General features: G+C 37.9%; 1 protein-coding gene across 3 annotated transcripts; it reads left to right on the top strand.

The window, feature by feature from the left end:
- The first annotated feature begins 348 nt into the window (after positions 1-348).
- On the top strand, positions 349-17,281 carry LOC122059881 (choline transporter protein 1). Of its 3 annotated transcripts, XR_006134135.1 has the most exons (11): positions 355-781; positions 2,862-3,220; positions 3,325-3,470; positions 3,846-4,029; positions 4,219-4,292; positions 4,386-4,499; positions 5,044-5,397; positions 6,997-7,257; positions 7,676-7,903; positions 11,567-11,874; positions 16,854-17,281. XR_006134135.1 is itself a non-coding variant. In XM_042622944.1 (10 exons), exons 1-9 carry the CDS (start codon positions 597-599, stop codon positions 7,852-7,854), a joined length of 1,773 nt encoding a protein of 590 aa, XP_042478878.1. In that variant the 5' UTR covers positions 349-596; the 3' UTR covers positions 7,855-7,903; positions 11,567-11,705. The 3 variants fall into 3 exon arrangements, 2 of the variants coding, with proteins under 2 accessions (XP_042478878.1, XP_042478865.1); XM_042622944.1 differs by lacking the exon at positions 16,854-17,281 and having other exon boundaries at positions 349-781; positions 7,759-7,903; positions 11,567-11,705; XM_042622931.1 differs by lacking the exon at positions 16,854-17,281 and having other exon boundaries at positions 11,567-11,994.
- Positions 17,282-17,598: the final 317 nt, after the last annotated feature.

Genomic DNA, 17,598 nt, shown 5'->3' with positions numbered 1-17,598 from the left:
TAGCCGAGCTAACTGTTAAGCCATCTCTTGGACAAGTGGATACTCTGATTTCCTGAGACCCCCCACTCCCATTAGACCTCACCTCTGTTCTTCTGCGACTGTTGTCTTTATCTCAAATTAAGCGTTTTAATTTATAATTAATAATTAAAAAAAGAGCTATGATACAGTAAAACTAGGATCCATGGCCAACACTGTGTTGTGTGTACTCCCCAATCAAAACCATCCTATAGAAATGGGCCCCACTCTACCTCTTTCCCATCTTCATTTTGCTCACTCTGCTTTCTAAAGCAATCCCTCTTTCTTTCTCTTTCCAGTCTTTTTGTATTATAATCTGTCATTCTTCAAGGAAAAGATTCTAAAGCAATGGCTTTTGATCTGATCTACAGTTTTTGTTCTAGACCTTGGTGACATCACTCTCACCTTAAAGAAAAAGCTTCTGAGCTTCTTTTCACACTCTCACCTAATTTAGCTCTCTTCTTCTTGAATTTCATTTTGCTCTTGTTCTTGCTCTCTGGTTTCTCTTTGTTTTAGTGTGAGGGTTTAGTAGTAGTGGTAGTAGTAGATACTAGAGAGTCAGGGACACAGAGAGAAGAGAAATGAGGGGTCCTCTGGGAGCAATCATAGGGAAGTACCCTTCAAGCGATGGAAATACTCAGACGGATGGGATCATAAGACACAACAGAAAGTGCAGAGATGTTGTGTTTCTCATACTTTTCATCGCTTTCTGGGTTGCAATGATCGTTAATTCTAGTATCGGATTCAACCAGGGAGACCCATTGAGGTAAACACTCTAATGATGCTAACCCACTTCATCTGCTTCCTCATTTCCCAAATGCATCTCCTTTCCATTTCTTTACTTTCCATTTTTGTTGCTTTAGTATGTAAAGATAACGTTTTTATTGGTTACTTTATCTTCTCTCTCTACCCATTATAGCATTTTGTGAAGATTTTTGGTTTTCCTTTTAAGCTTGTTTCTGTTTTGGAAGATTTGTAGTTTAGACCTTTTCCTTTGATTTTGTTCCACAATGGTAACATTTGTGGGAATGATGAAGAGTCAAGGCTGTGGTAAGATTTCACTCTGCAGGAAAGATGCTTTGAACTTTTAAGGTATGCGTACGAGGTCTTCTGTGAGTATTGGAAGTTGTTTCTTTCACGGAGTTTGGTTCTTCGTACTTGTTTGGAGGCTAAAGAGGTGACTCCGAGTTATGGGTTTTTGGAAACTGAAGGTTTTCATTAATGGCGTACTGGATTTACAGGCGACCGAGGATTGCGGCTCTTGGCTTTAGGACGATTGATGCCAGTTTCATGTGGCCTTACCATGCCATTCTTGAACGCAATGTTTTTCTGTTACCAATGAAGAGAAATTGTCGTTTTTTCAGATCTCATGTTTAGATTTAGCCTTCACTATTATGGTGATATTCTTGGTGGGGAGTGGGGACAAAGCCTCAAGATGTCTCAAAACCCTTAGCTGAACATAGCCTTGGTATTGTACAATATAACCATGCTGATATCATTGTACACTTTTGATTTTTCCTTTCTGTAACCTACTACCTCTCTCTATATATTTTTTCTTACTCTTTTATCAGATTTTAGAATTATTCTTTCAAAAAGTAATTAGAAGTTGCACTGGTTACACAAAGAGCGACACTGAAGCTTCAATTAGTATGTGGTAAAAAAAGATGGATGGTCAACCCAGACTGTGATTCAACTTCCTATGCTATTTTTTGTTTCAAATATTAATATTGACTTTATTCCCCGTTACATTTTTTGTAAAGTGACAATATGCCAGTGAAAAAGAGATCTCTGACATGAGAGAAGACTATCATAATTTAGAACAATAACTGTGGAATTTGGTAGCTTGGTTTTGTGAACTAATTCTCTCTCTCTCTCTCTCTCTCTCTCTCTCTCTCTCTTTCAAATCACCCTTCTTTGTTCGATCGGTGGCATAATTGGACCAAAGGAACATTTTTGAGAACTGTTGAGGACCTGTACATAGAATAGGGTAGCTGCAAGGGCTAGTGATTCAACTTTGATTGAAATCGAGTGCATCTGACTTTCATGATTTTGTATTAGACTGCCCATTGGATGAGCCATTGATTTGCATTTCCTTTTTAGTGAAAATGCTTCTTAAGTGTAAATGTTTCATTCTTCTACTTGTGTTTCAAGTCTGCCGCGCTCTCTGAATCCTGCTTGTTAAGCCACAATATTCTAAAACATGACAAACATAGGTTGTGTTGCTATTTGATCAGGCTATTTGTCACATATGTATCTCATCAAACCTTATTTCCTTTCCGCATAGGTTCCATCTCTTTCTCCATCTGCTTTTCCACCTCCTCCTTCCCTGCATATATGTCTTCTTTTGATCCCTTTGCATCTTGTACTTTTCTTAATCTGTATGATCTTCCACGGTCCTGCTTTGTAGTTGTTGACCTTGGCTGGAGCTTATAAACATGTCAAAGTCATACTTCTATACTTTCATGCATAAACCGCCAGTCTCACCAGTGAACCATGAGCTTTGATTATATACTACATACCTTTACAAACATTACTGCTACATGCATGCCATATACTGCAGGACTTGGTGGGTTTGGTTGCCCAGGGCCTCCATCCAAGGTCAAACCCATCATTTGATAATGCCAGCTCGATTGGTCAAATTTGGTCAACCAAGTTAAGGTCGAGCCCCTTTTTATACATTATTACCAGAAATTACCATAAAAATTTAGTGCCAGAAATGGTGTAGTTGTTTCTTTTGACTGTTGGGGGTTTGTGAGACCTTCTTTATGTATGCTGATCAGATGTCTTGATGCATGGATTATAAGTTCTTATCATTTCCTGCTTAAGGTGCATAAGTATATTGACAGGCTAACATATGGGCTGGACTACAAAGGAAATGTTTGTGGGGACAAACATGCAGATCCTGGTCTTCGAGAGTTGGAGCTTAGGTACTGGGTAAATCCCAACCAGGTTTATGAAAGCGGCCTAAAAAATGGCCAGTTCAAGCTGGCTGATGCTAGGAGTATCTGCTTGTTGGATTGCCCCATCCCATCTGAAGACTCGCTCAACTGGGTCTGCGATTATCCAGAGGGAGATATTCATCTTTCTATGAATGACTGGATAGATAGGAATTATGATTATTTTGAGTACCTTACACCAGATATGAGGAACAGCTCTCTTCAACTTCAAGGTCCATGCTACCCTGTTATATTTCCAAGTGTGAATGGTAAGTATTTATTCCATGTACATGTGTAGGCCATGGCATATTCTTATTCCTCAAAATTATGTTAAACTGTAAATGGTTAACTAATTTCCTCTTTTTCTTTTTAGTTTTTTGGAGTTGCCAAATTATTGTACGTGCATCGAACATGTCTTTGCGACATTGGCAGCAGATGGGTGGTGTAAATATCAATGAAGACATTATTATTGATAAGTCTATACATAAAACCATCAATTCTCGATCAGCTGTCTTAAAGGTTGGCAAACCTCGGAACTTAGATTGTTTTTCTTCTGATGATTATTATGGTATTCTTGCTGAGATATTAACATAATTCTTTATTAAATTTTTTGTCTGCAATGAAAATTATGCACTATATTTTACTTTCACTGTCAAACTAAATTCTTCTGTGGTAAGTTTGATGAAGTCCTTGTATCTAAAATCCTGAGATTAAAAGAAAAAAAAAAAGAAAAAGAAAAAGAAAGAAGGCAACCTATTTTGGTACTTCCTGAAAATGTCTTGCTTTTTAAAAGATGATTTTTTGTTACAGTAGTCACTTGTTTCCTTGTTCAGACATATGTTTGAATTTGTATATTCTCGAGGTCAGTGTTCATCATGTACCCATTATCTGCAGAGATATGTGGCTGATATTGGGAAGGCATGGCCAGTTTTGATTGTTTGTGGAGCAATCGTGCCGCTGTTTTTGTCAGTGATCTGGCTATTGATGATTCGGCATTTTGTTGCGGGAATGACATGGATAACGGTTATCTTCTTCAATGTTCTCATAATATCAGTCACAATATTTTACTACTTGAAAGGTTGAGGAAGTTCTTTGGATCTATTATAAATGTTATTAAACTTTATTGTCGATTATCTCGTGTTGCAATAATATCTGTTATACCCTTTTCTGTATGAGGTTTGGATTCATTGCTAATCATTTTTATGCATATTTTCTGCTTAAGTAATTATATAATAAACTGATATTATTTTGGATTTTATGCTTTTAGCTGGCTGGATTGGCAATGATGCCATCTCCCCCGTCATTGGTGAGAGTGATCCATACTATCATGTTTCCGCGAGGGTGGGTGTCCTCATAAACTAAGCACTAATGATCTGTGAGCTTATTAACCATTTTAATTTGCTTGACAATTTTGAGTAATCTTGTGTGTTTCAGGAGCAAAATCACCTTCGTGCTGTTTCTGTTCTTATGACCATCGTAATGGGTATTGCTATTCTTTCATCACTTGCCATTGTCAGACGCATCCTTATGGCAACATCTGTCCTGAAGGCAAGTATAATGTGAAAGTTGTTTTATTCTGGAAGAGGTCAATGATACTTGATGAATGAAATCCAGGGATTTTCTAATAGCTGATGCTAGCAGATAAGGTGCTAGACCATCATTATATAACATAGGAGGGGAGAAATAGGACAGGCGATCCTTCGGTGGTCTAGATGACTTGTCTTCTGAGAACCTAGCTGATCAGATAGAAATTCTAAAATAATATCTATTGCATTTCTTTCAGATTTTTAATAAAGTAATAGGGTAAACAGTTTAGCAAATAGGTTGCAGAATGATGGTTTTGGTCATCAAGTCGTTCATTTTGCATGAATGAACTCCATTGAGTTGTTTTTCAACTATCACTCCTGTATGGTTAACATGTTGCCTGGTATATAAAAAATTGGTAGATCCTCTTCATGTTGTATAGCATTAATGCTTTAATCCACTGAAATCATCCGACTCCCCCCCCTCTCCTTTTTCAAGCTTTCAGTTGAGAGTGTTTAAGAGGTAGATGGAGACATGGAGTGGATAGGTTAACAGGATCTCTTTGCAGGTTGCTGCGAAGGTCATTGGAGAAGTTCAGGCTCTCATAATATTTCCTGTTATACCATATACTATCCTTTTGATAGTTTACATGTTCTGGTTTTCGGCGGCTTTCCATCTGTTCAGCTCTGGCCAGATTGTTCAGAATGACTGCAAGTCCAAGTATTGTGCTTATGATCTTGCCTCTAAGCAAGTGAGCTGTGGTCACTGTGGTTATAGCATCCATTACACTCCTCATATTGCAATTGCCATCCTTTTCCACCTATTTGGCTGTTATTGGGCCACACAGTTTTTTATTGCATGTTCCTCAACTGTGATTGCGGGATCTGTTGCTTCTTATTATTGGGCTCGTGGTGAAATCTCGGTAAGTTACTAAAAATATGAAAGCTATACAAGGTGCACTGCTATTTTTGAATTTGAAGCTTAACTTTTTGTCAAGTGTTAAATTGGCTTTTGAAAATTTGAGGAGGCAGTTTGTTCAGTTGAGTTTTGTTGGTACTTGCCTGTGGTCCCCACTCCATACTCCCTAGCCCCCAAAATTTTCATTTCTTTTTTCTTCTATGGTTTTGCAGTATTTGGGATGCTGCTATACATGCAGTGGCACCTTCACCTGTTGTATATGCATTTTAGAAACCAACGAGGTTAATTTCTGGAGAAATGGAAAATTGGAAATAGTTGCTCATATTGAACTCAATTAAATCTTTAGAGTCATCTTCTAGTTAGGTTGTCATCAAAAGCAAATTGGGATATCTTTGTGCATATGTTAGTTTGTATTATGTTTCTAGTATCATTTTTTGAATAGTGAAGCTAGTATATATCTGCATTTATTTAACGAGTCTTGAAGAGAATTGGCTCACTTTTCCCCTGGTGAATGGTTGACTAGTGCGTGATTATAGGTTTCTTCTTAATGCAACGACAACAACAACTTATCCTTTCCCCAACTAAATGGGCTCGGCTACATGGATCCGTGTAAAAGGAAACATAAAGAAAGAAAAAAAGGAAAAAGAAAAAGAAAGCAGCAAAACAGAACCACAGGAACAACCACCAACAATCAGCCGGTGTAATGGCAGATTGGATTGTACTGTGACAGATATCAAACGGGATAGGTTAAGGATTGAATAGTCTGCTGGCTGGAGTGTAGAGAAATCCAAAAGGTCTAGGGAAGGTCTTGTAATGAAACTACTTGAATGAATTGTTGAATAAAATTGTCTTGTGGTCTATGAGACTTGGATTTGCACCTTGCAAGAGGTTTCCTATTGTTCCCCTCTAAGGAACCTTAGCTTTGACAGTGATCAGAGTATCTGTACCTTTCATCCCCTCTCAATATCTCTCTTCCCTTTGTGTGAGTGTGTGTACATGCTGGGGTAGGTGTTTGGATTTGCTATTATGCTGGTAATAGCTTAAAATAATAAACTTTTTCTAACTTAGTTTTTGCTGAGTAGAAGTGCTGGCATGATAACTCAGTCAATTCGAATTTGTACAATCACATCTTGTGAGGTTTATTCCCCCCCCCTCCCCCCCAAAAAAAAAAAAAAAAAAAAAATTTCTTGTGAGGTTTTTTCAATTTTTTAAGGTGCCATTTTCCACTTGTTCAGCCCTGCAGAATGTTGAGGAGTCAGTTTGGTCAGTAGTTGTTTTGAGACCTGGTTTAAACTGACTATTTTGTAATACTTTGGGAGTTTGATCCGAGTTCTTGAAGGACAAGACTCAAAATACCATTAAAGTTTCAAATATATCAAAATGGTATATAGAGGACTTTGGCAGATTTGGCAGGAAATCAGTTTATACATCACTAAACCTTGCCTAATTTCCAAATTTCATATTAAAAAAGGTGACACTGCCACACTGGTCCACTTGCAAATTTAGGAACTTGAAAGAGTCATACGATCAGTCATTCATAGATTTTTGTGTTTTCTGTGCTTATTCTGACCTCCATCTCCCCACTCCCTCAAAATTAACGCAGCCAGAGATTCCATTTCTTCCTGTGTTTTCATCAATGAAGCGGCTCATGCGGTACAGCCTAGGTTCTGTGGCCATTGGTTCTCTGGTTGTATCATTTGTTGAATCAGTCCGCTACATACTTGAGTTCTTCCGCCGGAAGTTGAAAGTTTCAAATACCACACCTGAAAGCAGTATTGGCAAGGTTGGCTTTCATTCTTCTCAGTGCTGTCGTGGATGTATTGACTGGACTGTGAAGTCTGTGAACCGCAATGCCTACATAATGGTAAGTTTTGAAATCTCATTTACTAGATTCAGAATTTTATAGCTACGTGGTAGGTATGGAAAAAGTGAAGATGCACAACATGCATCTGCCTTTCACATGGCAAACAAGGTAAGTTGGGGCTTACATCCACCATCAGATGGGTTCCATGTGGGAGCTCTACTGTCAAGATTGTGCTTATCAGATAATCATAACTGTCAAAGTCCAGAGATTTTATTTTTCTGGACCTTTTGCACATTTTATTCCATAAAAAAGAAAACCGATGTCAATTGGAGATCACTTGGACCAAGCAGATGTCGAATCTCCAGCCGTGATGTGTGTTAGCTCTTGGCTGTGGGTCCTGAGTTCTAACCAGAGATCTTGCTACTTATTTGATTACCATGACCATTTATCCTGCTGAATTGGATCCTCTTGCATGCAGATTGCCATAATGGGTAAAGGATTTTTTAGAGCTTCTTCAATTGCAACAGGTTTGATCATGAATAACATTCTTCGAATTGGTAGGGTGAATGTGATCGGGGATGTGATTCTCTTTCTTGGGAAGTTGTGTGTCAGCCTCTCCAGTGCTGTGTTTGCATTTCTCATGTTAGACGCTCATAAATATAGATCTGCCCACAACAAGATATCCTCTCCACTGTTCCCTGTTCTGGTAAGGTTTCGATCTAACTTCTAAGTCATGATTATGAAGTGTTCTTGATTTTCTTTCTTGAATTCTAATGGAAGAAATGCATGCAATATTTCAAAATGTACGATAGCCTAGGAATTATTTGGCTTAACATTGAGAATCTAGTGATCTGGCTTAGCTGCACCAGAATAGGTAGAAATGAGCTGAAACAGTGAAAAGGAATTCAGGGCCCTTTCGATTGAAATCTAGTGGCACAGATTATTTACAGCAGAGTGTGCTCTCTCCCGCTCTCTCTTATTAGTTATTATTTTAATTTATTATTCACTGTATTGTGTGGTTAGGTATATGTGGTATCAGAGCCATCTCTTTGCTGTCTTTCCCTCATGCATCTTTCCACGTGAGTGGGGATGTTGGGAGTAATTGTAATCCCACTTCAGTTGTCTGGGACCTTGGATGTGACTTCATATACATATTGGTTCCTCCACCTAATATTTCTAGCTTTTGGGTTGGAATCTAACATATGGAATGGCTGGAATAGTAATGGTTGTTGCTCAATGGGCATATGTTGACTATTAAATTTAATAACAGCAGCTGGGTGGAAGTTCATAAAGGCTTCCTAATGTGGTCAGTGTCATCCAATGGTGACCCCGCCATGTGATGAAAGAAGCCATGTTATCAGGTTAAAATTATCATGAACGGCCCAAATACCTGCTGCATAGTAGCCCTGTTGGCCCTCAGATTAATGAGGTGTTCTCCACTTCATCATCTACTCGTATACTAAATTTCAACCTAGTCCAAGTTTTCCATGTCGAGATATGAGGCTTGGAAAACTGGTTGAAAATTAAACTATTACCAATCTGTTTTGACTACTGAAAACATGAGGGGTAAAAGTTCAATACATGGTTGGCCTTATGGTGGCGATGGGATCACAACTTAGACACGTGGTTAATCCATGGGGTGTACAATTCATCCAATAGTCAGTTTGTCATGACTCATGACCAGACCTACATGTGGCTTCAAATGGTGGACTGTCAGGTTAAGATTATCCTGATGGCTGTCTAAATGGAATTTATGCCTGATTATTTTAGCTCTTTTGAACATTAAATGTTTTAAGATGTCTTGGCTACTGTTAGTAATGCTGCAGTACTCCGTGGGTTGTACTGTTGATGTGGATTGAGGGCATTGGACATGTTGCATATCAGAAGATGCTACTGATGTATGATATCATCCATCACTTGCATTGTTCGTCCTCACACACATACTGCAAGTTTTAGACTTCCTTTCTCCTTTTTTTTTTTTTTACTGATATAGTTTAAACTTCCTTTCTCGGACCTGTAAAGATGTGGCCATCCCATACCACCTATTATTTATCATGTTTCTCCTTTCCATGTTGGAAATGAACTTAGTATTCTAGTCACCTCAGAGCAGCCCACAACCATTAGGCTAAGAACACTATCCAGTGATTGGGAAAAAAAAAAAATCTGTTTTAGAATCTTTGTACAAAAATCATCTCAACAGTCAATTTTTTTAGGAGCAATATTAACCCAAAATAGGAGATTCTCAGTTTTCAGGGTTTCCTTTGTGACCAATCCTTGAGAGCGACAGGTGAGAGTGAAGCTCGGATCAAACTCAATCAAGCTCTTTTCTTCAAATGAACATGAAAGCAAAGCTGACCTTTGAAATTGTTGTGAAGGCGGATGAAAACGGAAAGAAGTGTTCTTGTGAAGTGAATTCTGTAAAAAATATAGAATTTGAATTCGTTATATCTATATAGAATATAGAAGGATATAAATATGAGATCATATCGGAGCAGTAGTAAATAGGTATGAATAGATCAAGAAAAAAAGGAATAGTGGAGAAAAAGTTATACAAAGCTAGATCTAAATACGGGCGAACCTCCTTTTTTTCTACTAATTTTATGTTTCATTAATTCATTTCTTTTGATTAAGCGAAGTTCTTAAAAACTTCTGCCTTCTTTGAAATATAATGAACAGTTCCTGTAGGTTGATCGCCTTTTTCGAGTAAATATAGAATAAGGGGAACATTTAAAATCCACAAATTCATTCCCCTCCCCCCCTTCTCTCTCTCTCTGTCTCTCTCCCCTCTTCTTCTCTTCAACAATGCTCTACTCTTCATTCTCCTTCATCCATTCTTGCTGATAAGCCCTCGAATCGTGTGGGCGAACTTGCAAATCTTAAGAGGAAAGTGGAGGTAAAAGAGACTGCAAAACTGAAAAAATGAAAGTGGAAGATTATTTACAAGGCGAAGCAAGAGTCAAGGGTTTTGGGTGTTTATATTTTCTATGGGCTCATACTTAACCCAAGATTCTCTTGTTATTGCCATATTGCCCCACAATTGAAAAGGTAAAAAATTGGCTACTCATTGATCAAGTTATACGTGAAAATGGGCTTGACTACATTTAAAGCTCATGTTATAAAAAATATTGGCTCAATAGATATGGAAAGAACTATGTATTTTGTTTTGAATTCTAAGACTCTTTATTTTTTCTTTATATATAATAGAAATATTTTTTTATTTAAATTTTACAAAAGGCTGAAAGAACGCTGTCCGGCTGCGTAGCATACTCTAGCACCTCCCTGTGTCTATCTCTTTCTCTTCTTACAATACGGGCAGATATGTCATTTCCTAACAGGGAGGAGAGAGAGAGAGAGATACAAGGAGGCCTTAAAGTACGCTATGCATCCTGGCAGCATTCTCTCCTTTTATGAAAATATATGCTGACCGGAAAATTCCATTGGAACAACCGAATTGTTAAAAAAAAAAAAAAAATCATTTTCAAACTGAACCAGATTACAACTGAAAGTTCCCATGGACAGCTGTTAATAGGTTTTTATGCTATCAACCTGCACTGTGTTTTGGCCATTAATTTGATAGTTTGCTATACTAAAAATCTGTTAGGTTTGTTTCCTTGCGACATTTTTCATTGAACATTATCTGTTTTCACCATGTAAACTAAAAGAACTCTGGGATTCTGAAAGAACTGCAAGATTCTTGAGACTTAGCAATTAAGCCGTGTGTTCCAAGTTTCTGACACTTGCTTTATAGAACATTGGTGTCTAAGTATTGTCATCAGAGACTTAATCAATTTCCATTCTTTCTGTTCAGACTAGCCCTATCTTCTGTCATTGCTGTGAAAGATTTGTCATAGATTCTCTAATATCTACAATCGGTATATTATGAAAACCCTTAGTATTTTCTCTTTGGGACTGGCAATTTTGGCCAAAGATCAACTCTTTTGCTTCATTTACTTATGAAAAAGAAAAGATTAGGTATTGGGAAGTCCTCTTTTACTTTCAGTTGTTGCAAGATACACATATTTTAAAACTCGGGTTTGGATGAAAACAGCCTGATCTGTTTTATATGGTGGATCAACTGATCCAGAACAATCCAGATTGTTATTGTCTAGTACTGATCTGTCCTAGGATACTGCTCCTTAAACCCCTTGGATGGAAGGATATGACATATTATCATGCATTAACCTTTTGATAGTTTAAATTTTATGATTTCTTAAGATTTTTATGTATTTTATTCTATTTTGCCACTTCTCATAACATGGGCTTTCTTGTGATATAGTCAACATTATGTGAACAAGTGGCATAGTGCAGTTCATCCTGCCAACTTGCTATATGCATTGTTGAAAATGCATTCATGTTTATGTTTGTGTAGGTTTGTTGGTGGCTTGGCTATGTTGTTGCGACTCTATTCTTTGCGGTAGTGGAGATGTCAATTGACACCATCATCCTGTCTTTCTGCCAAGATTCTGAGGAGCATCAAGGGAACGCGCAGTATGCCCCTCCTCTCCTGATGGAGACCCTGAATGACCAAAATGAGATGCAGAGACTCACTCAAGGATCTTCCTGAGCTGTGCTGTGTATGTCCTTCCTACATTTGTTGAAATCAGGAAGCAAAAAGCTTCATATATTACCAGTTCTGCTGATGTCATCAGGTTGGCTACATGGCCTCAGTTGTTTGCCGTAAGTTGCTTCCCCCCTCCCCCCAGTTTTGGTTTCTTTTTTCTTCATTGTATAGTGGGTTATATTTAAGCACAAAAATGAAAAGAAAAAAAAAAAATTTGACCTATCGAAGTTTTGTTATTGTGTGTTTTATTTTCTTCTTATATTTTAGTTTTTAATAATCAGAAGGAAATTGTACCTTGTGCATTGCTTGAATAGCTTAAAAAATACAATAATTAGCCATGTCTTACCTGCCCTGTTGGTGTCAAATGCGGCAATTCAAAGGAGGTTAAGAAAGCTGGGAATTTCCGCTTAAACCCCGAGAGGTGAACCCTTAGCCTTGCTTCTAAGACCTGCAACCCTTTTCTTTTTCTTCGCGGCTGGTTCTTTTTAGAGGTTCCTCTCCTTTCAGTCGAGTGCTACCTCGGGAATGAATGGGCATGACCATTCGTATACTAGGATTGAAGAGACGGGGAGAAAGACTTCATAGACCTTGAAGGGTTAGCAAATCATTCGACGGGGAGAAAGACTTCATAGACCTTGAAGGGTTAGCTAATCATTCCATTGATAACGTGGGCAGTGATTGATATAGGCTGGCGGCATGCTTAACACATGCAAGTCGGACGGGAAGTGGTGTTTCTAGTGGCAGATGGACCCTTTGTAAGGTTTCCACAGTTTGCCACAAGTTGAGGAATTGTGATGTGATGCTTGACCGTTATATTCTGGTGTGGATTTCAAAATATTATACTGTACCCCAATGGATGTGGCATCGCTCATTTTATGAAATTATGTCAAAACTTCTCAGTTCCACAGTCAGTGATGTTTGTTTTGGAATTTTATTTTAAGGTGAGATGTCATGGCCATAGTTGGAACTTGAACAGACTGGTGGCTCCAGGTATACTGTACCTGAGGTTTGCTCACCTTTGCAAACTAATTCAAATGATTAAAATGTTGTGCATCAGAAATAATTAGAGATGAATTATATAAATGGGAGGCATCTCTGATTCTTATTTTATAGTTTGACTAGTTTGTTTATAAGAAGTACCAGGATATATGAATTATATGTTTGGTAAACCACACACCGTGTCCTACTAATTCCTTGCAAAGAGAGAGAAAGAGAGAGGTTCTAGTGTTCTGCAAAACGTTAGGTTCCCCAATGCCAGGCCACATTATCCTTGGCTACTTACTGCTATACCACCACCGAGCTGTCTTGAGTTAAATTCTTTGGCAATGTTCCCCCTTGCTCTTGAGTCTTGACAGTCCCATCTGGGTCACACTTGCTTTTGCATACTGGGTTGCCTGCAATCACATACTGAATAGAGTTCACTAAAACAAAAGCTCATCCAAGCTTGTTATTCCGTCGGAGATGATGGAAGGTGAATGGTGGCTGCGGCAACCTGTAATATGAAAAAAGACTTGGTAGCTCATCTTAGTCTTGCTTTCCTGCTTCCCATTTTCCTCATTTATTCTTTGGTTTGGGTAATGTGGTCTAAATCCCTAAGATTTGTTTTCTCAAGTTTCATAACATTGTAGGGATCTGGGTTTTCTCCTTTTTACCCATGATTTATTTCTGGCATGCCATATGAATAAGCAATTATTTTCTGGAATCCTTCTCATCTTTCTGGAAAGAATAGGATTAAAAGTATTTGAGAGCTTAGTTTTCTAACTGATGTTTAAAGATTGTGATGCATTCCACTCCATGGGAAGATGTGATGCACAGCCTTGTACTTCTTGCAAGATTGCATATGAACAGAGGATGCACGTTAGTCTCTTCATTCTCTTTGAATATTGGGCATAGCAAATTTTGGCCAAATGGTATATTGAAACATGTAATCTTTGAGACTGTTGCCTTGCAAGTATTTCAATGACATTACCATTGGAAAACCTTTTATTTTGGTTGTTGGAGCTTCAATTCTCCAGAAATTTCCCCGTGCATTTGGATTACGATCTCATATGCTCCCTCTTTGCTTTGTTATATGGAAAAATAACCAGCTTTATTTGATACTTCTTGCTCCTTGCTTTTGAGTGAGAAGATACGTCATTCAAAAACATTAATGGCAGTTCCCCATTTCATGAGGGGTAAGGTGGTCATTTTGTCGTTTTCATTCGTCATTCAATATCATCTAAGAGAGCAATTCAGTGCACGAGGCTCCTGCGACTGTAGGGGATTTGGGAGGGGCAAATGTACGTTGCTTACCTCTTGCTTCGTAGAAAAAGCTGTTTCTAAGTTTCGAAACTATTATGAGCATGTTGCAAAAGTACACTTTAACCATTGTGCCACAAGCTTACGGACTTCATTTAATATCAAATCCCATTTCCACCCTCTAATAGTAAAAATAGATTGCCCCTTATATGGAGTTTTAGTATCATTCTACTTGAGGTGCACTGGAAAGTTAGGCAACCACAGTAGAGATTATTCTGCTGGAGTTCAGCGAGCATATTGGTCTTTGCTGAACTCCAGCGAGCAGAGAGGTAGCTTCCTTCCTCAACGACGGTAAAGAGAAGTAAGAGTGACAAAGTGAAGCACTGTTTTAAAGGGGCCATCCAATAGACTTTTCAAGGTTTTAAAGAGGTTCCACATCAATAAGTGATGATCAGGCTCACAGCCAGTCGACCTGGACAACCCTTACTGTTCACCCAACATCAATAGGAAATCTAGTAGCATAGGCAGTTGATCCATCCATTGAAGCAAATTTACGGACTGCTAAGCTTATTGCTATGATCCTGTTGATTCAGTTGAAGAAATAAATCCATCAGTACTGGTAGTCACTTGCGTCAATCCAATAGTAAAAGTAGCGAAGGTAGCTAGGGAGATGAAGCAGTGGATTCGGTTGATGATCTGCTTGATCAAGTCATAGTCCATGTCGAGCTAGAAGGCTAGATCATCCTACTTATAGTTCCCCCCAAAGCTTTGCAAGCAATGCTCAAAGGGGCTCTAGTGACCAGAAAAAGGAAACTTTTGAAGCATTTGATGAGACCACATCTGTGAGGGTTGTTCTTTCCATTGATCTTGTTGAGATTGAGTCAAGAGTTGGGGGTTCATCTACAAACCAAAGATGTACAAGATTTTTTTTTACGAGAACTTGATCCGAATTTGGAGAAGATTAGATCAGGTCCATGTATGAGAACAATATTGTACGTACTTGATCCGTAGATTTGAAATCCATTTCTCTTTCTTCATTTAATAGATTTCAAATCTACAGACCAAAGATGTACGATATTGTTTTCGTACGTGAACCTGATCCGGATTCATCTACGTGGAGAAGAGACATTCACGTTGCCTATGTCTCTTTCCTTCTTTATTACCTACAAGTTGAGTTGGTGAAGTTTGCTTGTAGAGTTATTTGTCTAATTTCTTCCTTTATTTATTGTTGCACCTTCTCATATTATCCTTACTTGCACCTTTAATTACTTTATACCCTTTGGTTTGTCCATATTTTACATACCCTTCCAAGTTTACCCTTTTGCGTAGGCTAGGCTTCTACTTGAATGTAAGGGTGTCAAATCGGAACCGAAACCAAAAACCGAATCCAGATCCAAACCAAATACCCTGAACCAAATCCAACCCATTATAATATGGTTAAATCTTGGATCTGAAATAAGTATTTATAATTTGGTTCGGTTTGGATCTAGATTTATGCTAAGAACCGGCGGTTCTAACCGAAACCATACCGGATAACTTAATGTCCACTTTTTCCTCTTTAACTAAAAACTTGATGTTACTTATATGGAAACCTAATATATTCAATCACCTAAATGATAAATCATCTTATAGGGTTTTAATTATAGTCCAACTCTAAAGCCCTCTTCTTTTTTTTTTTAGTTTTTGTTGCGCTGGGACTCATGAATCATGAGTTAAACAATCTACTAAATTGTAACTCTTCAAGTTTGAAGTATTATGTTCTTCATCTTCTCTGCATATTGTGTTTTAAAGTAGTGAAATGATGATTGATAGCTCATGATTTTTTTTTTTCATTCTTTTGTTGGGCAAGATCAATAACATAGTGAATAAACATTTATATTTTGTCTTCTGAATAGCAGCTGCATAACAAAATCGAATTTGAAACTAGATATTGTAATAAGAATCAAATACAAAATCCAAATAGGAACCAGAATCGGATAGGTCAAGTATGAATACCAATTTTCAGAACTGAGATGGGACTTGGTCCGATTTTGGATCACACTAACACTCCTTGGAACCAAAATTAAAACCGAACTGAATACCTGATTCCGGACCAATTGATACCCTTACTTGAATGTCATCTAAATTATGGTACTACAATCCTCTTGTGAATTTCAGTTTATTTACCGTTCTACCATTTCCTCCCCTTTTATCAAGCAAAGAACCCTTGCACATTTTTAGTTGATTACTAGATTTCCACTATCTCTTGTTATTGACATATTTTACATCTTCTCTTGCTTTGGTGGGCCCATAATTGTGCCAATGATGGGTTTTGAAACCGAGATTGCATGAAATAATTACAAAATTACCATTGGAAATATACATTTGCCATATTATTGCTATATTGGATTGAAATCACCTTAATTTAAAATTTGCATTTTTTTTTTCAAAAATTGGTACTTGCATGACATGGTGATTGGAGATTATTTGTTCATATTTTCTACTGTGAAGGGGAGATTGGACATTATCATGACGCTTTTGATTATTGGGATCTAGAGCAATGGAATGTTCTTTCATTAGATGTTCTACATTATTTGTTCATGTGTAATGCTACACGTGAGGGGGAGATTGGAGTTATTATTTACTCGATTGGAGATCTTATATGTATGCTTTATCCGCTACTTGGTCCCTGACACCCTGATGTTGCAACTTGGTCCCTAACAACCTAATGTTGCTACTTGGTCCCCGACAAACTAATGCTGCTACTTGCTTATCCTAGCATCCTGATGTTGCTACTTGCTTGCCTACTACCTACTTTCTTTTGAAAAAAATGCTTTTGATGGTACATTTTATTACATTTATTTCATTCCTTTTGTAGAGATGACTTCCACCTACTACTTGCCTCCCTTGGGAAGATCCTTTGATGGTACTGGATTTATGATGTGGGTGCTCTCCGGCATCTACATTTACTATTCAAGATCAGTGTTACATTTAATTTTTCTATTCTTGTTGGTCCAAGCTAGATGTTTTCTCTTGTTATATGTGTACTCCAGCTTGAGGGGGAGTGTTGAAATTGAGTCACGAGTTGGGGGATTGTCCCAACTATGATTTAGTTAATTACCTTCATTTTTAGTTTCTCATTTCCTAGTAAGGTTAAATTTTTATTTCCTAACTAGAGTACGTTTCTATCTATTCTCTTGTCGTACGAGGTACTAGTTACCTCATTATATTGTGACTCATTGACTAATATATATTGACGGTAGTATATAGAATTAGTTGCCCTCTTCTCGGTAGGCTTACCTTCTTCTTCTCCTCCTCTTCTCTCTCTCTCTCTCTCTCCTCTTTTCTTTTTTCTCTTCTATTGCAGTTGCTGGTTACAAATCTTTTTGAGGAATCCTTGAAACAAGATGTAAAAAGGACTTGGCATAATTTTGCCAGAGCCCCAACTTATAATATAATCAAGGGAAAGGGTTTCTTAGCAAGGGGCATAGGTGAGCACACCAATAAATTGCAATAAATGATATAGACCATAGGAGGGGCAGCATGGCAATTTTATATGAAGAGGAGAGAGACAGGTGCTGGCGTATCCTACTACAGCAGCTCAAAGATCCTTTTCCCGATAA

This window comes from Macadamia integrifolia, chromosome 2 (genome assembly GCF_013358625.1).
Source record: "Macadamia integrifolia cultivar HAES 741 chromosome 2, SCU_Mint_v3, whole genome shotgun sequence".
NCBI classification, from domain to species: domain Eukaryota; kingdom Viridiplantae; phylum Streptophyta; class Magnoliopsida; order Proteales; family Proteaceae; genus Macadamia; species Macadamia integrifolia.
Note: the sequence above shows the minus strand (reverse complement) of the source record. Positions and strands in the feature narration are given on the sequence as shown.

Excerpts from the sequence above, each read along its gene's own strand:
- LOC122059881 (XM_042622931.1), top strand. The coding sequence starts at position 597 with ATGAGGGGTCCTCTGGGAGCAATCATAGGGAAGTACCCTTCAAGCGAT. Across the intron at positions 3,471-3,845 it reads CTCGATCAGCTGTCTTAAAG|AGATATGTGGCTGATATTGG; the intron begins GTTGGCAAACCT and ends CATTATCTGCAG. Across the intron at positions 5,398-6,996 it reads GGGCTCGTGGTGAAATCTCG|CCAGAGATTCCATTTCTTCC; the intron begins GTAAGTTACTAA and ends AAATTAACGCAG.